The sequence below is a fragment of the Haliotis rufescens genome, unplaced genomic scaffold, assembly GCF_023055435.1.
Source record: "Haliotis rufescens isolate VD_foot unplaced genomic scaffold, xgHalRufe1.0.p SCAF_21, whole genome shotgun sequence".
Lineage (NCBI taxonomy): Eukaryota > Metazoa > Mollusca > Gastropoda > Lepetellida > Haliotidae > Haliotis > Haliotis rufescens.
The window spans coordinates 3,201,732-3,223,616 of record NW_025963902.1 but is presented as its reverse complement, the minus strand read 5'-3'; the positions used below and the strand labels follow the sequence as shown (position 1 = coordinate 3,223,616).

General features: G+C 40.8%; 2 protein-coding genes across 2 annotated transcripts; one reads left to right on the top strand and one right to left on the bottom strand.

The window, feature by feature from the left end:
- Positions 1 to 331: 331 nt before the first annotated feature.
- On the bottom strand, positions 332 to 11,802 carry LOC124133426 (corrinoid adenosyltransferase-like). Its single transcript, XM_046497847.2, has 9 exons — positions 11,659 to 11,802; positions 10,932 to 10,987; positions 10,689 to 10,782; positions 6,665 to 6,722; positions 6,038 to 6,110; positions 4,761 to 4,858; positions 3,498 to 3,562; positions 1,767 to 1,826; positions 332 to 984 (listed from the first exon to the last, which is right to left on the bottom strand). The coding sequence occupies exons 1-9, from the start codon at positions 11,727 to 11,729 to the stop codon at positions 876 to 878; spliced, it is 684 nt and encodes a 227-aa protein (XP_046353803.2). The 5' UTR covers positions 11,730 to 11,802; the 3' UTR covers positions 332 to 875.
- A 449-nt stretch (positions 11,803 to 12,251) lies between these two features.
- LOC124133427 (mevalonate kinase-like) lies at positions 12,252 to 20,196 on the top strand. Its single transcript, XM_046497848.2, has 8 exons — positions 12,252 to 12,455; positions 12,965 to 13,260; positions 14,868 to 15,115; positions 15,708 to 15,753; positions 16,388 to 16,478; positions 16,997 to 17,113; positions 18,564 to 18,717; positions 19,812 to 20,196. Exons 1-8 carry the CDS (start codon positions 12,384 to 12,386, stop codon positions 19,949 to 19,951), a joined length of 1,164 nt encoding a protein of 387 aa, XP_046353804.2. The 5' UTR covers positions 12,252 to 12,383; the 3' UTR covers positions 19,952 to 20,196.
- The last annotated feature ends 1,689 nt before the right edge of the window (positions 20,197 to 21,885 follow it).

Genomic DNA, 21,885 nt, shown 5'->3' with positions numbered 1-21,885 from the left:
GAGTTACATTTTGGCTGGACTTCTATGCAAAGACCGATAAAATCCCGCAACGAAATCGAAATCCAGCTCGTAAACTGCCATGCAGATTTCGATCGATTTGCAAAGCATGTGTACCGCCAACTTGTTGTCAACAGATATTTTCCAGATCTTTTCATGTTTTTAATCAAGGTGCTCACGTGATTTGATGCACTTCGCGATGTAAAACTCGTTTTATCACAATATAGATCTTGATTATTGATCAGATCGTCTTGACTGAGCGCGGCAATTTTGTTTGAAACAAATGCAGGTGATACGAGAGGTGGAATCTGATTGGTCCATAGGAAAGGCTTAGAAGGCACATAACTTGTAATAACCACTGGTGGCGCAACGATCGAGCCCAGGAATTCCAGCCTAGTTCGGCAAGGTAGAAACTGGACTTTTACAGTCAGTTAACCCCTTGCCTCGGGGAGATGGATCCACCTTCACCAAAAGCATGTTTATGCAATCGATTCTTAAATCTTACTTGCAATATCAATGTTTTTTCAGAATAAGATCAATTAATGTGTACAAGTGTTTCATAACTGATATAGTTCTCATAAAGGTAAATAGCTCTAGCTCTTAGTAACTTTAGACATTACTACACACACCACATGCTTCTCAAATTCTGGAGATGGTACGGTACATCAATCACTTCAGGCCTTGGCCCCACTACAGTAAATTTATTCCAATGCATCCCTTCTCCTTTAAGAAGTTTGTTATAGCACACACACTGGTTGAGTGAGGTCACAGCGACCTATACCCATCTGTTGAGAGGTCACAGTGACCTTGGCCTACTCATGACCTATCCCCATCAAGGGTCATGCTCCTTCCTGTTGATTTTCTCCATCTTGCCTCCATCAAGGGTCGTCCTCCTTCCTGCCAACGTCCGGTCTCCTGTAGATCTTCTCCATCCTCCCCTCCTTCATGCAAGTGTAGCGTGCCGCGGTGAACAGGAAGTCGCTCAGTCTGGACACATAGCAAAAGTAAAACGTTAAATATCATATTTCCTGCAGCCACATTATGTCCTACTTGAACAGTTTCTTAATCCTATAACTTCCTAAAATAAAATGCCAGAGCTCAAAGAACCAATGTGAGCCAACAATTCTTGCAAGATTGATTGTTTGTTTTTGATCGCCACATACAGCAATATTCCAGCTATAGGACGGTGGTCTGTAAATAATCAAGTCTGGGCCAGACAATCCAGTGATTGTCACCATGAGCATCTATCTACACAATTGGGATATGATGACATGCTTCAACTAAGTCAGCGAGCCCTACCACCTGATCCTGTTAGTCGCCTTTACGACAAGCATGGGTTGCTGAAGACCTATTCTCACCTGGATCTTCAAGGGGCTTCTAGGATGACATTGAGAAAGTCCCCTATAACATGTATAATGGAATTTAAAATAAAATTAACAACTTATTCACCAACAACCTCAGTTAAAACTCAGTCAAAAAAGACAAAAAGACACATTTGGTTGAGTATAAAAAAAAATAATTTAAAAATAAAATAAAAAAATATGGAAATAAAAATGCCTCATCCACACATTCAAGGGAAAATAAGACAGCAAATTAGACTGTTTTTATTGCCTGTAAAACATGAAACATGACACTTGATGAGAGATTAATTGTGTTATTACAGGAAACATGATCCTTCAGTCCTTCCTTATTAGTATGTATTATCAATGATGTTTGATGTTTACTTCACAAAGTAATACTTTTCAGATCTGACATAATATTGGACCAACCTGTTCAGGAACTTCAGAGCTTCTTCTTCAATTTCCCCATCTCTCACCATAGGCGTCACACTGAAACAGACACTCAGAGTCTCAGACCATGAAGTAGGGCCTGCTGTCACCCTTGTAAATACATCTTCCCAAGGTAAGAGACTCAACCGACTATCAAAGTCCAGTTTTCACCCTTGCCAAACTAGGCTAACGAGTCTATGCATAGTCCAATCAAAATCATGCAACGAAATTGAAATTTGATTCGTAAATTGTCATGCAGATTTTGGTCAATTACAGGATTTGCAAAGCATGTGCACTGCCAACTCGTCAACAGATATTTTCTGAATCTTTTCATGTTTTTAATCAAGGTGCTCACATGATTTGATGCACTTCGGGATGTAAAACTCGTTTTATCACAATATAGATCTTGATTATTGATCAGATCGTCTTGACTGGAAGCCGCCATTTTGTTTGAAGCAAATGCAAGTGATACGCGAGGTGGAATCTGATTGGTCAATAGGAGAGGTATAGAAAGGACATAACTCGTAATAGCCACTGGTGGCGCTACGATCGAGCCCAGGAATTCTAGCCTAGTTCGGCAAGGGTGGAAACTGGACTTTTAAAGTTAGTTAACTCTCTTGCCTCGGGAAGGTGAACTCCTGCTGAGTGGTAACCTGCAGCATGGTATCTCAGAGGGCTAGCATTATAAAACCAGCATAAGCTTGTACAAGTACAAGCAACCCCACATCACTATATAAATGAAATAAACCCCATTTCACTTCACCTCTTATGACAAGCATGAGGTACCAAGCACCTCGTCTAACACAGATGTGGAGACTGGTCACACTAAGGATCAGTGCCGCATGCTTGTCATGACAGCTCAATTCACTTCACCTCTTATGAGGGGCACGGGTGGCCCAGTCATCTAAGGCGCCGCGATTTGCTGTGCAGAGTTGCGTCCCTTGGGCCAGAAACATATGATTGTGGGTTCGAATCCCGGTTTGCCCCAATTATGTTTCTAGGTTTGTCAGCACCATACCTGTGCTCGTGGGTTTCACCGAAGTGGTAAACGTCTGAAACCTGCATCACTTCAGGCTTTCCTCCCACATTAAGCTGACACGCCGCAATATGACTGGAATAATGTTAAAAGCGGCATTAAACCGAACTCACTCACTCACCTCTTATGACAAGCATGAGGTACTGAGCACCTTGTCTAACGCAGATGTGGAGACTGGTCACACTAGGGGGTCAGTGCCTCATGCTTGTCATGAGAGCTCATTTCACTTCACCTCTTAAGACAAGCATGAGGTACCAAGCACCTCGTCTAACGCAGATGTGGAGACTGGTCACACTAGGGGGTCAGTGCCTCATGCTTGTCATGAGAGCTCATTTCACTTCACCTCTTAAGACAAGCATGAGGTACCGAGCACCTTGTCTAACGCAGATGTGGAGACTGGTCACACTAGGGGGTCAGTGCCTCATGCTTGTCATGAGAGCTCATTTCACTTCACCTCTTAAGACAAGCATGAGGTACCGAGCACCTTGTCTAACGCAGATGTGGAGACTGGTCACACTAGGGGGTCAGTGCCTCATGCTTGTCGTGAGAGCTCATTTCACTTCACCTCTTAAGACAAGCATGAGGTACTGAGCACCTCGTCTAACACAGATGTGGAGACTGGTCACACTAGGGGTCAGTGCCTCATGCTTGTCGTGAGAGCTCCGTGAAAGGGGATTGGGTGGCTAGCTATTTACCTTCGTTCTGCTCTCCGGCAGATGGCGCGTGCAACATGCAGTGAGGCGGATGTCTTCCCTCCCGACTGAAATCATTATGAAACAATACACTTGGATGCTTTTGTGACAGGCAGTGATCTAAATCATTATCTCTGTACAGAATAAAATACAATACCTCCATCATGGAATAACATTACTATTTACCTATTAACTCTAGGAATCTGTGTGGCCAGTCCACATCTTGTGAAAACCCATACAAGTTGGACAGCATGCGACAGAGCTACAGGTAAGCAGCGTATTTGCGTAAAATACCCCCCAAAAATATTCAAAACCCAATTATTTTCAATTAACTTGCGTACAGAAATGCATGCATTAAATGAAAAACTCAAATGTATAAAAACATCACGCGTAAATACCTAATGAAGCTTTTCAGCATGCATACAAAGTAGCCAATGATGAGATAATTATGCTTGATAAGACTTCGCTTTCTTATTACGGTTTTGGTTTGGTTGGTTTGTTGTTTAACGCCGCACTCAGCAATATTCCAGCTATATGACGTCGGTCTGTAAATAATCGAGTCTGGACCAGACAATCCAGTGATTAATATCATGAGAATCGATCCACGCAATGGGGATCGATGATATGCATCAACCAAGTCAGCGAGCCTGACCACCCGATCCTGTTAATCGCCTTTTACGACAAGCATAGTCACCTTTTATGGCAAGCATGGGTTGGTGAAGACCTATTCTACGTCCCCACTGACTGTCGGCACTTGATGTCTACAACGCTGACTGTCCCCATGAGGGAACAACACACATCTCATTCAGGCCACAAATCAGGTGAATAATGTCTAGGTGCTTAGGACATGCTTATGCATGGAGTACAGCACCATATAAATGGACTATTATTATCATCATCATCATCATCATCATAATTTTTATTATTATTATTATTATTATTATTATTTTAAACATGTATTTCATTAAACATTTTATATTGTTAGATAGGTTTGTTACATCTGTCAGTAGCAGGGTGTTGGGTATTTAATGAGCTGATCATTCATAAACAAGTCTATTCAGGCAATCCTGTACACCTGGCCTGGGGCACTTACAACTCAAACTGAGCCAATCACCATCACCTCATTTGTACATTTTATACCAAAACATACTCTCTATCAATAACGTTAATATCAGCAGTTCTTATGATTAGATCAAGCAGATGACTTAATGTCATAACAATATCTGCATGCTCAGCAAGTTACAACACTCCAACAGAATTACATACAGGCAAGATGAAGTTTTGAAGGGGAGGTAACTCTGCTGACAGGGCATCAATCCAGGCCTCCACCTGCTGAACGTACTGCTTGCTGAACTCGGTCCTCTCTGTGGACACAGTGGGATAACAAACATGGAAGGAAGCTAGGAGTATCAAGCCTGAACAACACCTGGAAAAGTTTAAATAGACCAAGTGTGTAGTCGACGAAGTCATCTATATCCCCCGCCCGTTTTAACACGTTATGGTCTGAAACCAGGTAACTGACCCAACATTTCTCTTAGCCCATGTCAAAATAGCTGCAATAGAAATTCTAAAATAAAAATTTCTAAAAGTGCTAAATATCAAAAGGCACCAGTTCAGTATGTGCCTGGTAGACCAAGTTTCCGTTTACCGGTAATTACCAGTTTTTTACCGGTAAATTTAGGCTTGGACCGGCAATTCATGTGACTTTCAGTCCCTGTGGACCGGCAAATAAACTACCTTATGAATACTAAATCATTGATATTCATATAAGTATATTTTTCCTCTTGTCTATTTTTAGTGCAAGGAAATAACATTTTGCTTTGCATTGAGGTTAAATATATACCGGTACTTGCAGTGACTTAGTCTCGAAATATTCAAAAACAAAAGGGAAAATTGTGACTGAACTTTGTGTGAATGACATGTAGATCTAACTATGTTACTTCAGAGATGACGTCATTGCATTGAACATGATGTTGAAAGAATAAAAACCAGGCAATTTTTTCATTCATGTATTTATTTGTTGAAAGTTGGGACTGACAAAGATTAGGTGGGACTGGTAATTTTTTAAGTTGCCAGTCCTGGTGGACTGGCTGTTTCAAAAGCCAGCGGGAACACTGTAGACATGCAAAGTTTTGTAAGAAAGTATTTAACGGTTTTTGAGTTACGCTCCGGAAACGAACACTTAAAACTGGAAACTTAAAAAATAAAACTTTCTAAAATTCCTAAATAGCAAAAGGCACCAGTTCAGCATGAGTCTGATAGACATGCACAGTTTCGTAGAGAAATATTTAACGGTTTCTTAGTAATGCTCCGGAAACGATTTCGGCACGCACGCACACACACGGGCAGACGGAACCCATTTCAATATCCCCCGCCCCAAAGAAGTTGCAAAGATTATCTGCAGAAAATTATTTTGATTTCACCCAGATAGTAAATGCAATCCTTCCCTTTCTGTATTATGTGTGTGTGTGTCTGTCTGTCTGTGTGTGTGTGTCTGTGTCTGTGTGTGTGTGTCTGTCAGCTGCCCTGCACCTTGTACCTACTTGTATGCGCTGCCCTGGCAGACCCCCTCGGTGTAGCAATGCAGGATCCCACATCTTGCAGCATACACTGGATCTGACAGGGTAAACAGTGAAGAGGCTGTAAGCCAGCAATAGGACAACAAGGATTTTCAAGTTAGAGCCTGTAGCAAGAAAAATTGGGACACAAACATTATTTTCTCGCTATTTTCTTACATTTTATAGTATTTTAGAAATTGCAATCAAATCCATAATGTAAATATTAGTATAAAAGATATGTTTCTCCTTTTTGGTTCTGTCATTAGAGTAAGTGAATATGTTTTACAGTGCTTCTAACAATATTCCAGTAATGCCATTGCAGGGTATTCTCAATTGGGCTTCACGCATTGTACCCATGTGGGGAATCAAACCCAGGCCTTAGGTGTGATGAACCAACAGCTTTACCACTAGGCTACCCCACAGACCGTCATCAGTAAAAGACAAATTTGCAAAACTAAAACAGGAGTTATTATCATAATAACCTTTGTGTTCATTTCAAGATTTAGAAATTGTGTTGGGAACGCCTACCGTCATTTGCTGTCAACTTAGGTCAATTACCGACCTCTGAGAAGTTGCTTTTCCCTCCACTGGACTATCTTAACAAAAACTCACTTCCTGTAGCTTATCGATGACACTGTGCCCTGCGTCTTCACAGTATTCACTTGCCAATCTGCAACACATTATTGTAGCAGTGGTAAATAAATATATCGCTGAACCAATTCAAACATTTCAGCAGCTGTCGGAATCCGAGGACAAACGCTAGCTGTACTTTGAGTTTTTGTTCAAAACAAGGAAGAACTTCAGAATATGAACTTCATCTCCAAAACTCAGCCTAGTCTAGTCTAATAACATGGTCGAGGTTGTGCTTATATCAATGATAGTTGTTTTACATGAGGTACAGTACCTGGTTGTTTGTCAGCCTGTGAAACGAGAAGGAGCGTAATGCTAGGTGTGTGGTTGTGATGGGGGAACGTGACTTACCTAACGTTGAACATGTCTTACTCCATGGTTGAACATGTCTTACCACTACTTGAACATGTCTTACCACAAGTTGAACATGTCTTACCACTACTTGAACATGTCTTACCACAAGTTGAACATGTCTTACCACTTCTTGAACATGTCTTACCACTAGTTGAACATGTCTTACCACAAGTTGAACATGTCTTACCACTACTTGAACATGTCTTACCACAAGTTGAACATGTCTTACCACTACTTAAACATGTCTTACCACTACTTGAACATGTCTTACCACTAGTTGGACATGTCTTACCACAAGTTGAACATGTCTTACCACTACTTGAACATGTCTTACCACAAGTTGAACATGTCTTACCACTTCTTGAACATGTCTTACCACTAGTTGAACATGTCTTACCACAAGTTGAACATGTCTTACCACTACTTGAACATGTCTTACCACAAGTTGAACATGTCTTACCACTACTTAAACATGTCTTAACGCTACTTGAACATGTCTTACCACTAGTTGGACATGTCTTACCACAAGTTGAACATGTCTTACCACTACTTGAACATGTCTTACCACTACTTGAACATGTCTTACCACTAGTTGAACATGTCTTACCACTACTTGAACATGTCTTAACGCTACTTGAACATGTCTTACCACTAGTTGGACATGTCTTACCACAAGTTGAACATGTCTTACCACTACTTGAACATGTCTTACCACAAGTTGAACATGTCTTACCACTACTTAAACATGTCTTACCACTACTTGAACATGTCTTACCACTAGTTGGACATGTCTTACCACAAGTTGAACATGTCTTACCACTACTTGAACATGTCTTACCACAAGTTGAACATGTCTTACCACTAGTTGAACATGTCTTACCACTACTTGAACATGTCTTACCACTAGTTGAATATGTCTTACCACTACTTGAACATGTCTTACCACTACTTGAACATGTCTTACCACTAGTTGAACATGTCTTACCACTTGTTGAACATGTCTTACCACTACTTGAACATGTCTTACCACTAGTTGAACATGTCTTACCACTACTTGAACATGTCTTACCACTACTTGAACATGTCTTACCACTTGTTGAACATGTCTTACCACTACTTGAACATGTCTTACCACTAGTTGAATATGTCTTACCACTACTTGAACATGTCTTACCACTACTTGAACATGTCTTACCACTACTTGAACATGTCTTACCACTAGTTGGACATGTCTTACCACAAGTTGAACATGTCTTACCACTAGTTGAACATGTCTTACCACTACTTGAACATGTCTTACCACTACTTGAACATGTCTTACCACTAGTTGAATATGTCTTACCACTACTTGAACATGTCTTACCACTACTTGAACATGTCTTACCACTAGTTGGACATGTCTTACCACTAGTTGGACATGTCTTACCACAAGTTGAACATGTCTTACCACTAGTTGAATATGTCTTACCACTAGTTGAACATGTCTTACCACTACTTGAACATGTCTTACCACTAGTTGAACATGTCTTACCACTACTTGAACATGTCTTACCACTACTTGAACATGTCTTACCACTAGTTGAATATGTCTTACCACTAGTTGAACATGTCTTACCACTAGTTCAACATGTCTTACCACTACTTGAACATGTCTTACCACTACTTGAACATGTCTTACCTCTAGTTGAATATGTCTTACCACTACTTGAACATGTCTTACCACTACTTGAACATGTCTTACCACTACTTGAACATGTCTTACCACTAGTTGAACATGTCTTACCACTACTTGAACATGTCTTACCACTAGTTGAATATGTCTTACCACTACTTGAACATGACTTACCACTAGTTCAACATGTCTTACCACTACTTGAACATGTCTTACCACAAGTTGAACATGTCTTACCACTACTTGAACATGTCTTACCACTACTTGAACATGTCTTACCACTAGTTGGACATGTCTTACCACAAGTTGAACATGTCTTACCACTACTTGAACATGTCTTACCACTACTTGAACATGTCTTACCACTACTTGAACATGTCTTACCACTACTTGAACATGACTTACCACTACTTGAACATGTCTTACCACAAGTTGAACATGTCTTACCACTAGTTGGACATGTCTTACCACTACTTGAACATGTCTTACCACTACTTGAACATGTCTTACCACTACTTGAACATGTCTTACCACAAGTTGAACATGTCTTACCACTACTTGAACATGTCTTACCACTACTTGAACATGTCTTACCACTACTTGAACATGTCTTACCACTAGTTGGACATGTCTTACCACAAGTTGAACATGTCTTACCACTAGTTGAACATGTCTTACCACTAGTTGAACATGTCTTACCACTACTTGAACATGTCTTACCACTAGTTGGACATGTCTTACCACAAGTTGAACATGTCTTACCACTAGTTGAACATGTCTTACCACTAGTTGAACATGTCTTACCACTAGTTGAACATGTCTTACCACAAGTTGAACATGTCTTACCACTAGTTGGACATGTCTTACCACTACTTGAACATGTCTTACCACTAGTTGAACATGTCTTACCACTACTTGAACATGTCTTACCACTAGTTGGACATGTCTTACCACAAGTTGAACATGTCTTACCACTAGTTGAACATGTCTTACCACTAGTTGAACATGTCTTACCACTACTTGAACATGTCTTACCACTACTTGAACATGTCTTACCACTACTTGAACATGTCTTACCACTAGTTGGACATGTCTTACCACAAGTTGAACATGTCTTACCACTAGTTGGACATGTCTTACCACAAGTTGAAGATGTCTTACCACTACTTGAACATGTCTTACCACTACTTGAACATGTCTTACCACTACTTGAACATGTCTTACCACTACTTGAACATGTCTTACCACTGGTTGAACATGTCTTACCACTAGTTGAACATGTCTTACCACTACTTGAACATGTCTTACCACTAGTTGAACATGTCTTACCACTAGTTGAACATGTCTTACCACTAGTTGAACATGTCTTACCACTACTTGAACATGTCTTACCACTAGTTGAACATGTCTTACCACAAGTTGAACATGTCTTACCACTACTTGAACATGTCTTACCACTACTTGAACATGTCTTACCACTAGTTGGACATGTCTTACCACTAGTTGGACATGTCTTACCACAAGTTGAACATGTCTTACCACTACTTGAACATGTCTTACCACTACTTGAACATGTCTTACCACTAGTTGAACATGTCTTACCACTTCTTGAACATGTCTTACCACTAGTTGAACATGTCTTACCACTAGTTGAACATGTCTTACCACTACTTGAACATGTCTTACCACTACTTGAACATGTCTTACCACTACTTGAACATGTCTTACCTCTAGTTGAACATGACTTACCACTACTTGAACATGTCTTACCACTAGTTGAACATGTCTTACCACTTGTTCAACATGTCTTACCACTAGTTGAACATGACTTACCACTAGTTGAACATGTCTTACCACTAGTTGAACATGACTTACCACTAGTTGAACATGTCTTACCACTAGTTGAACATGACTTACCACTACTTGAACATGTCTTACCACTAGTTGAACATGACTTACCACTAGTTGAACATGACTTACCCTATGGATGAAGACAGTTCATCTGTGGTTCCCAGAGCAATGAATATGTCATCATCCTTCGGGCGTCGTTCACCAGTAAATGTGGCAGAGGTTCCTGTATGACAAAATAACATAAGAAAATGCAATGCCTAAACTTCTTGGAGTTTTCTCTAGTTAATTCTCACATTACAAACAAGTTTTAAAAACATGGAATCCTTAAAGCTATTCACAAATCTTAATTCAACACAATAAAAAATGTCATACCTTTATCTCCTGTTCTGGTGTAGATCTTTGTATAGCTTCTTTGAAATTTGACACATCTGAAGCAAAATTACCTTGGGTAAAAAAGTTTCATATTGTAATTTGTTTATTGCACGAGTGATTATCAAATATCTTAAAATAATATTGATTTAAGTAAGGTTAATGTTTTATAATATAAAAGAAGCAACTTGTCTGAATCTTACAACCAGAGTCTACTATCTGTAACTATTGAATAAAATCAATCATCTATAACAATACAATATATTGACTGACTGAGCGCTATCCTGCTGTGTATGCAATTAACTGACTATTGGTCATGTGCATTGAATATCACCTTGATGTCATGCTGACAAAAATATATTGATTCTGCCATTGTCATGTTTAAATGAGTTCATTGTTGTGACATTTGTCTATAATTTTTCGGTTTAAAACTAACTGACCACTGACCAAACAAAATTTGAACGGGCCACGAAATTTAATGCACATGGGCTGAGACAGTAAATGCAAGTGAGAATAGAAAATCAGTGAAGATTAGTCCGTTGTTGAGACGACGGTCGGCTATGGCCGGTAAACTGCGCTCTTGCTTAAAACTGGTGAGCTGCTATCGGCCTAAACTAATTAAAAGCGTAAATAAACAGCTGAAGACAGCGATGGACAACCGGTGTGAGATTTATATATCAACTTCACTGAGACTAGTTGCTACCATTGTTAATTGATACGCCAGGCTTACACAGTAGCTTGACATGGTGCTTTTCGTGCCGCAGAAAGCAGAAGTGATGAATATTTTAGCAGGAGCCTCATTGTCTTAGTTGTACTATCAGGTTCGAGGAAAGCAGACGAATTTACGAATTTCGCATGGGTGCTGCCATGTTGTTTGTTATTATACTACTTCCCTTACAACTTATCCCAAAGCCATAAAAATCGTGTAATTAATGTGAATATGATTTCACATCAATTTTGCCAGGAGTTTTTTTAAGAGAAACTAAATCACGATACATATGTTCATGGTAAAATCATCTTTATGTTGCTCTTTCAAATCGGACACGATATGAAACTGACGCTTAAGAAACATATATAAAAAGGAGAAATTACTACATACCAAGCTGATTTTACTACATCGCCTTAGTTTCGTATGGCATTCGTGTATGATTGCCAAGCCTCATGTATAAAGGATTCGTTTAATAATTTGCAATGTGGGTCCCATATTCAAGATTAAAACAACAAAGTGTGTCCTGCGGTTGGCAAGTATCGCCAGAGATCGTCTAGATTAGTCTATCTTGTGTAGATCGTTTTACACCTAGTAGTATGTCGTTCGGTTGCATTTCGACTTCCGTATAAACAAATATGAGGTGATAACCACGCGTTCATCAGCTGTTGCTGTTACCACCAGGGAGTGTTGTGATCGTCGGGACTAATTAACGCCGGCAACTGGTGTCACTTGCTTTTTATTCAATCATGGGAGACATAACAGTTTCTGCTCCCGGAAAAGTAATTTTGCATGGTGAACATGCTGTTGTTTATGGAAAGGTGAGAAATGCTTCATAACGATGTTAGATATGATCTGACTTAAAGTTTAAGACTATATGTTGTCGTCTGTTTCATTTTGTCTTAAGGTCAACACTGTAGTGTTGGTCTGTTGATGGGCTATTCGTTTATTGTTTATTGTTCAACATTTGTACATTACATCTCCTTCTCCTTGGCCAGTGGATCTGACTTTTGACTTGCATTGCCATTCGTTACCACTCACCTCCTTCCGTATCCTGCAAGAAGACTCATCCCCCTATCCATCAGGGCTGGGACGAGTCCAAATTTACTACCCATTTCTGGTGTCCCCCGCCGTGATATTGCTCAAATATTGCTAAAAGCGGCGTAAAACCATACTCACTCACTCTTTATGAAAAAAAATCAAGTGTTCTTTAACTTCTGTAGTGTAGTATATTAAACAGTCAGAACTTTTGAAAACAGTTTTTTCTAAACACACATTATATTTGTGTTCATTGTATCCATGAACTGTATACTGTAAGTGTGTGTTCCAGGTTGCGATTGCCGCAAGTCTTAATCTGCGGACATACTTGCGGATGAGAAGAGGTACAGACAACTTAATCAGCCTCGATCTCCCGAACATCGCCATCAAGAAGTCCTGGACTACTGATGGCATCAAGTCACAGGTTTCCCTGCCGCTGTGTGATCCAAACAAGCCAGTGGGAGTTTCCGGAGAACTTCTGACAAAGTTAAAAGATATTGCTGGTGTAGACCAACACGAATCTGACACCAAACAGTTGGCTGTGATAACATTCTTGTATCTGTACTGTGCACTAGCGGCCCACAAGGGGTGAGTCGAGGGGCATTAGGCCCATCTTCCTGAGGCAGGGGAGTTAACTGACTATAAAAGTGCATTTTCCACCCTTGCAAAACTAGGCTGGTATTATGGAGTTAAATTTTGGCTCGACTTATCAGGTCTATGCATAGTCCAATCACAATCGTGCAACGAAATCTAAATCCGGTTCGTAAACTGTCATGCAGATGTTGGTCGATTGCAGGATTTGCAAAGCATATGCACCGTCAACTCTTTGTCAACAGATATTTTCCAAATCTTTCATGTTTTTAATCAAGGTACTCACATGATTTGTTGCACCTTGCGATGTAAAACCCGTTTTATCACGATATAGATCTTGATTATCGATCAGATCGTCTTGACTGGGCGCTGCCATTTCGTTTGAAACAAATGCTAGTGATACGAGAGGTGGAATCTAATTGGTCCATAGGAGAGGCATAGAAGGGGCATGACTCATAATAGCCACTGGTGGCGCTACGATCGAGCCCAGGAATTCCAGCCTAGTTCGACAAAGGTGGAAACTGGACTATTAAATTCAGTTAACTCTCTTGCCTCTGGAAGATGGATTAGGCCATGATTAGTTAGTTTTCATGTCCTTCTCATCCCCTCTTTCCTGGTAGCGTCATACAAGTAGATGGTACTTGTTATTACCCTGCCTGGCGCTCGGTATTAAGGGGCTAAAACAAGGACTGGTCGGCTCAGAGTCAGTATACTGTGTCTTAGTTGGGTATCGATGTTAAACCAAGGCATGGGATCTTAACTATTAAACAGGCTTAAGACTGGGCTAGTTCAAGCAGGCACAAAGACGCTAACACACACACACACACACACACACACACACACACACACACACACACACACACACACACACACACACACACACACACACACACACACACACACACACACACACACACACACACACACACACACACACACACACACACACACACATGCATGTTGCTATAGGAGTGCACTAATCTTGTTCTAGGCTGTTTCACCTCCCCTCTTAACCCCCTCATTTATGTGCCATAGTGAGAGTTAATTACAACTCACAGACAGATTGCGGTTCCCAAAGGGAGAACTGGATTAAATCAGATGAAAACCACAATATTTATTTAGGAACAGATTATTTTCAGTAAATGTTGTATGAAATGGTACTAAATATATCCTCTATTGCCTGTTAATTAAGCAATATGGAGAGGTTAGGCAGCCCAGTGGGTAAGCACTCGGTCTTACGCCAAAGGCCGTTTTTTTTTTTCCCACATGTGTAAGAACAATGTGTGAAACTGATTTTAGATGTCATTCACCATGATGTTGCTGGAATATTGCTAAAGTCAGTGTAAAATTATACTCATTCACTCACTATTTAAGCAGTAGTGATTTAGAAGCTCTGTAGCTAATTATTTCAGACTTTGCAACCGTGATAATTAGTATATTAATTCAAAGATATCAGTTTGGGGAAAATATGAGATAGATAAGATAGGACTTTATTACAGGGAAATTCATATAAAGTCTCATATTATCTATCTGTTTTCATTATGAGGCAGTGTTAAAGTATGTTGAGTGACGATGTGTAAAGTTGTGGATTTCCTTGTCTCCAGCACTCTACCAGCTATAGGTCTGAAGGTGGTGTCCGTCCAGCCGGTCAGTGCTGGCCTGGGGTCGTCGGCCTCCTTCTCCGTGTGTCTGGCGGCCAGTCTGCTGCAACTGTCCGGGATCATCTCCTCCCCAGCAGGAGACGAAGTGTGGTCGGAGGCGGAGCGCGATCTCATCAACTCTTGGGCATTCTTTGGGGAGAAGATATTGCATGGAAACCCTTCAGGGATAGACAACTCTGTCAGCACCTACGGTGAGTGAGAAGATATTGCTAGGAAACCCTTTAGGGATATACAACTCTGACAGCAACTACGTTGAGTGAGTGAGTGATATAATTATAAGATCCACTGATAATACGACCTTGAACTGATTAAGTGCTGACATCTTCATGAACGGCTGCATCTCTGTATGAGAAGTAACATATAATAGTGACAGGTGTAGACTGACAGGGAACAGCAAATATCCTTGTGCGACCCATGTACCTCATCCCAACACTTACCCAATGCATTTTTTTTTAAATCTACAAAACTTTGCGATTTTATGCAATTTGTGACCCTTTAATTCCTTTGATAAATGCACAGAAAAAATGAAAACAATCCTTAATCGATCAGAAGACTCAGCAACAAAATAATCAAGTACTGGTAGCATCTTTGGTTGTTTCAGTCATGAATAATGTAATTTGATTGGACGGCTATTAATAGCCTTGAGACATTCAAGGACGAAGCTATGGTAGTGAATGCATCCTGGGTATTTTTAGCAATAGAATTGAGATATATCCTTTACAATCGAGATGCAGTATTGCTGACTAGTGTGAAATGACATTGACCTTGACCTTTTCTGTACAGGTGGAGCAATCAAGTTTAAGTCAGGGAAGATTACGCCACTGTGTAGGTAAGCACAATGTCAGGACTTTGTTGTTGTAAGCTTTGGTTTGTTTGTTTGTTTGTTGTTTAACGCCACACTCAGCAATATTCCAGCTATATGACTACAGTCTGTAAATAATTGAGTCTGAAACAAACAATTCAGTGGTTGACATCATGAGCATCGATCCACGCCATTGGGATACACGATGACATGCATCAACCAAGTCAGCGAGCCTGATCACCCGATCCCGATAGTCGGCTCTTACGACAAGCATAGTCACCTTTTACGGCAAGCATGGGTTGCTGAAGAACTATTCTGACCCAGATCCTTGCGGATGTGTTGTGAGCTTTGCTTGGGGTAGTGGTGGGTTGGGTTTAACACTACTTTGAAATTGTCTTGCAGTGTTCTCATGGCGTGTCAGGTTAGTGGGAGGAAAGTCCAAAGTGATGCAGGTCTTTAAGTTTAGTCACAAGTATGGTCTTTACAGCCACAGGATCATAATCAGGGCAAGTCCTGAGATCAGAACCAACAACCAGCACATCCTTGCACCATTAAGGGAAGCAACTCTGCAGACTAGACCTGATGAAAACTGTAATAACATAAGAAATATAACTGATTTCTCGATAGAATGGTGTACATTTGATGCCATTGTCATATACAGAGTGCCGAAGCTGCAGATCCTGCTGGTGAACACCGGAGTTCCAAGAAGCACAAAGGTCCTGGTAGCTCGGTGCAGGGAGCGATATCAGAAGGTAGACCTCCCATCCCACCTGAACCTAGATGTTTAACAGATTGAATTAAGACATATTTTGTAGTTTCTCAGAGAAATGTAAACCATTCATGTCTAAGGAACAGAATGTATGGATGTCGACTTCTTTATTTAAAGGAACACAACGTTTCGGAGTATATGTACAGAACCACGTTCCAAACTTTAAATAATTCTAAGCATATGCTTAGGTAAACGGGAGGCCGGGGGTATTTAGTACTGATAGGTAAACGGGAGGCCGGGGGCAATTCCCATTCTTGTCTAATTTACTGAAATGTGAAATAAAAATTTACCTCTTTTCAAGGTTAAGAATACAAATGTCCAAGTAGTCAGTAGGTGAGCGGGTGAGTGTTTGCTGGACATGCAGTAGCTCAGGTTCAGTTCTCATTTGCCCAGAAAAGAATGTTAACACTTACAGATAGTCCTTTCCTATAAGGCATACGATATCCATTAGTCTATCTCTCAACTCAACACATTGTGATAATTGGGTTTTTTCTGCCACAGTACCCAGACATTATCGAGCCGGTCCTGAAGTCTATAGAGGCCATATCCCACCGGTGTGAGGAGGTGCTCGCCGAGTTGGCCGACTCCCCCTCCACAGATCTGTATGAAACACTGGAGGTAAGTCAATGTAGTGACCAACATTAAATAATAATAATAATACCGTATTCGACGTAATAAGCGCCCTGTTCTAATAAGCGCCCACGGCGATATTTGCTAATATATTGGCTAGTGAACAATATCAGTTAGCACCCCTTCCGATTAATCAATGTACACAACACTTATTTATTCGCGTATAATACGTACTAGTGTGTTATATGCACCCTTAATCATGGGCATTTCAATTCTGGAAAAATGTATCTCTCGTATATAAACATTTCAGGCTGTCAGCATAAACCAGGAAATTTATCTTTCAACTCTGTCTTTTTCACCAAAATAATATTCTAATAAGAGCCCCCTATTTCTAATTTTGAGAGCGCCCTGGGCGTTTATTAAGTCGAATACAGTAATAATAATTGATTTGTATAGCGCCTAATATCCATCGACAGTTGCTCACTGGCGCTGTGACAAAGTTAAAAAGTAATGTCTATGTACATATGCCAACAATCAGGAGATCTTTTGAAAAGCTGCAGTGAAGAAGTGGGTTTTGAGGAGAGACTTAAACGTTTCCTTAGAAGCAGAGTTTCTCAGATTCAAAGGCAAAGAGTTCCATAACTGTGGACTGCAAAAGGAGAAGGCACGGTCAGACATAGCAGAAGTAGACAGAGGCTGATACAGTAGAGTTCCACCAGAGGATCGGAGAGCACGCTCTGGAGAGTACAGGGATATAAGATCTTTGAGATAGTCTGGATAGATAATAAATACCCATGGTGATTGTGGGCCAGACTAGGTGCCCAGTTCCTCATGCTTGTCTCTCTGAAGTCAGGAGCAGACTAAGTGCACATTATGGTTATGAAGTGGTCAGACCCTCAGATTTGTCTGATTGAGCGACTTGTTGTCCACGGCTTAAGTCAGTGGTTTGCCTGGTCCAGACAATGTTATTTACAATCTGCCATGATATGGCTGATGTATAGCTGAATGTGGCATTCAACCTTTTTCATTTCTGAGAAGATTACTGGTCACTTTACATGACATAGCAGAAAGATTGCTGAATAAATAAGTATTGATTACTGTCCTCTTTTGACAGGAAATTTAGGTCACAAAGTTAGGTCACAAATTTAGGTCACAAATAACTCTGTGTAAAACAAAATGATGTTAGTGGTCACTTGGTGTCCGTTATATCGTGTTGACTACTCACTGGGCATGTTTGCCGTAAGAGGCGACTATCCTTGTCATAAGAGGCGACTAACGGGATCAGGTAGTCAGGCTCGCTGACTTGGTTGATACATGTCATCGTATCCCAATTGCGTGGATTGATGCTCATGATGTCAATTACTGGATTGTCTGGTCCAGACTCAATTATTTACAGATCGCCGTCATATAGCTGGAATATTGCTGAGTGCAGCGTTAAACAACAAACAAACAAACAAACACTGGGCACTTTCAAAGAGGCTTGTCTGATTTGCTGCAGGATTTGATTGACATCAACCAGCACCACCTGGGAGCACTGTGTGTGAATCACCCTGCCTTGGAGGAGATTGTGAGGACAGCGGCCAAGTATGGCCTTCACGCCAAGCTGACGGGGGCCGGGGGAGGAGGGTGTGCCTTCATCTTCATCAAACCAGGTTTGTAGACAGCACAGGGTGAGGGAGATACGTATATTATTTGAGAATTAAACAACTCGTGGTCATTGTTTATCGTACAACAGAGCACTGCAGAGAATAAACCATGAGGGGCGCAGCCTCTTTAAAGATGTTGATAAAGTGTACAAGCTTTAAAGATATTTACCTGTTTATAAATAATGATGACTCCCTGAATAGAATCCACCTTTGGTAATGTTAGACAAGTCCATTTTATGAACAGGGGGTTCAATTTGGCCTTTCCCACATATGCTGACCGATTGTCATATCTCTCCCACTTCTGGATGCAATCGTTCATCTACGTTGACCCAGCTACATCTATGGGGAACAGCTCTCACTAGACACTTCCCTATGATAAATAACCTCATCTATTTTACGACATCATCAAGTTGCAAGCGCATGGTCCAGTCTCCAGAAATGACGTCATGACGGAAAAATGTTTAATAATGAAATAAACCATGATTCGTTCATGATTGTCGCGTATTTATTGCGATATATTGCGTAGCTATCTTATGTACTGGGATAGTCACTTGCATGTCAAATTATATATTATCAATTCATGAACACCTTTTCGAGGTTTAATTGGTACCGTTAAGATGTTGTTACCGTCTCTCTTCATCTCACAAGTGACATACCGGTAACCAGCTCCACCGATCTTATCACGACTTCACAATATGTTTCTCACAAATAAATTTATGGGACAACTATTTTGAGAATAGTGTTGTAAGAATGGAGCTCATGACAACATAGGCAGATCCAGATTTGGGTACGATCCGCCTCCCCCATCTCCCCTATTAAAATCCAAATGTTGTGCATTGTTGCAATACAATTATCTGAGAGGATTTTGATATTTTGGACCCCTCCCTTTTAAAAACGCTAGATCTGCATTTGAACAAAGCAATGGCATCGATTGGTACAGGGTATTTATCATAAGGAAATGAAAAAATAATCCACTGAGAGAGTGAGTATGGTTTTATGCCGCGTTTACCAATATTCCAGCAATATCATGGCGGGGGACACCAGAAATGCGCTGGATGAATAAGATGCCAATTAAGTACCAATTGTGTTTGTTCTTTCAGACACTCCATTGACAACACTTGCAGACATTAAATCAGAATTTGCGTCCCAGAAGTTATCGTGTTGGGAGACGAGCGTGGGATCTCCCGGTGTCACTGCACATAGTGGGGACGATGGGCACCTGAAGCAGCTCTTCTCATGACGGGGCTAACGTGGGTCAGCCTGGTACATGTTGTACAGAACCACGTTCCAAACTATTTAAATAATTTGAAATCATTGTATGAAAGGTATTTTCATTTTCAACACAAAGTTTTTCAGGTATGGCAGTGAGGTGAGGTGAAATGGGGTTTAATGTCGCGTCCAAGATTATTGCACTCTTATAGCGACGTGCATGTACGTGTGTGTGTGTGTGTGGCTGCTTGTACTAGTCCGGACTGATGCCGATTTATAGTGCTAGCTCACTGAGATACCATGCCGCAGTTTAACATGAATACCTCACTCAGACACAGTATACTGACTCCAAGCCATCGAGTCCCCTTAATGTCAAGCGCCAGACAGGGTAACAACAAGTACCATCTTTTAGCGTCTTTTGGTATGACGCGGCTGGGAATCGATTCAGGTATGGCACAGAGATGACTTGACAATGACTTATGATGATGAGTGAGTGAGTGAGTGAGTGTGTTGGGTTTTACGCCGATTTGATGAAACCACAAGCACGGGAATGGTGCTCACAAACCAAGAAACAATCAGGGCAAACCAGGATTTGAACCCACGGTCATATTTTTCTGGCATGCCCAAGGGGCCCAACTCTGCACTGTGAATTGTGGCGCCTGAGACATGTAGCCTGTGGATGGGTTGGATGGTTTCTGTTTACCTGGCATAAAAAGCCAACAGAGTTTGACCGTAGTGTTTGACTTACTGTGTTTCCAGTCAAGTAACAACCTTTCAATACTTCAAACATTTTATGTGGGCTATGCAATATGGACCGGTCAATACATTCAAAAGTAATCCACCAACTGATAAGTTTAAGTTCCTGACTCTTATCTGTTGTGAAAATGCAAAGTATTGGCAATTATGTTTGAAGGTTAGTAAGATTAGTAGTTATGCAGAGTTGTCTCCCTTAGCCTTGACAGGACCTGCTGATCCCGTGTACTCCATTCACAGAGATTATGATCCTTGGTGTAGCAGCACCATTGCTGTTGTGGGTTATGCTTGCGTGGACTCTGACCTGTTGAGACACTACAGCACTAAGTTGGTGATGATGAGTTAGTTGGTGATGATTCAATCCATGCATATCACATCTGGGGACCAAATACAGCTTGGGGTTTATAATTACAGTGTGTTTCAGTGTGTACAAAACAGTTCTTAGCTTCATTCATCTTGTAAAGGGGGCGGTCGGGTAGCCCAGTGGTTAAAGCGTTCGCTCGTCATGCCGAAGACCCGGGTTCGATTCCCGGTACATTGTGTGAAGCCCATTTCTGGTGTCCCCCGCCGTGATATTGCTGCAATATTGCTAAAAGCGGCGTAAAACCATACTCACTCACTCACTCATCTTGTATAGTTACGTGTATGTATGAGAAATGGTGTAATAATACTAATAAAGATAATAAAAATAAGAAATGGATATTTGTAAAGTGCTTAAGTCCTTCTGTTGAAGCATGGTCAAGCTTCTAACAATATTATTACCCCAGTCAAGTGATCAGAGTGCACTCAATTCTTCTTTCTCAGCTCCCTGGGGAGTATTCAACAAAAGCTACATGTGAGGCGCCAGCAGGTTAAACGACACATTACTATCTCCCCCTACTGGGGCCAACCTGACCATTCTGTACGGTCATACAAAACATCATAATACAAACATCTAACAGCTTTTTCTGTCTTTTAATCAAATGATTGCAAAATATAAATGCAATTAAAACATATATTACACGAATGTACAGTTATATAAAACAAATAGCACATTTTTCAGCATGCATACAAGAGCTTGAAGGCTTCGCAGGTCAGAATCAGTGTCAGAAATTTGGGAGGTCTTGAGGATTGTGGCTACATTATTGGAACCTAAGGACCCACAAATGTATGGACGTTAACATTAGGAAAATGACAAGGACCCTGTGACTAGCATCCTGAATTTAAACACGG

What these genes read in the sequence shown, in the direction of transcription:
- LOC124133426 (XM_046497847.2), bottom strand. Translation starts at nt 11,729, where the DNA reads ATGAGGCTCCTGCTAAAATATTCATCACTTCTGCTTTCTGCGGCACGA. An exon ending in CACCAGAACAGGAGATAAAG is followed by an intron (nt 10,783 to 10,931) that starts GTATGACATTTT and finishes TTTGTCATACAG; the next exon opens with GAACCTCTGCCACATTTACT. An exon ending in TGCCAGGGCAGCGCATACAA is followed by an intron (nt 4,859 to 6,037) that starts GTAGGTACAAGG and finishes CTGTGTCCACAG; the next exon opens with AGAGGACCGAGTTCAGCAAG.
- LOC124133427 (XM_046497848.2), top strand. Translation starts at nt 12,384, where the DNA reads ATGGGAGACATAACAGTTTCTGCTCCCGGAAAAGTAATTTTGCATGGT. An exon ending in ATGCTGTTGTTTATGGAAAG is followed by an intron (nt 12,456 to 12,964) that starts GTGAGAAATGCT and finishes TGTGTGTTCCAG; the next exon opens with GTTGCGATTGCCGCAAGTCT. An exon ending in ATCTGTATGAAACACTGGAG is followed by an intron (nt 17,114 to 18,563) that starts GTAAGTCAATGT and finishes GATTTGCTGCAG; the next exon opens with GATTTGATTGACATCAACCA.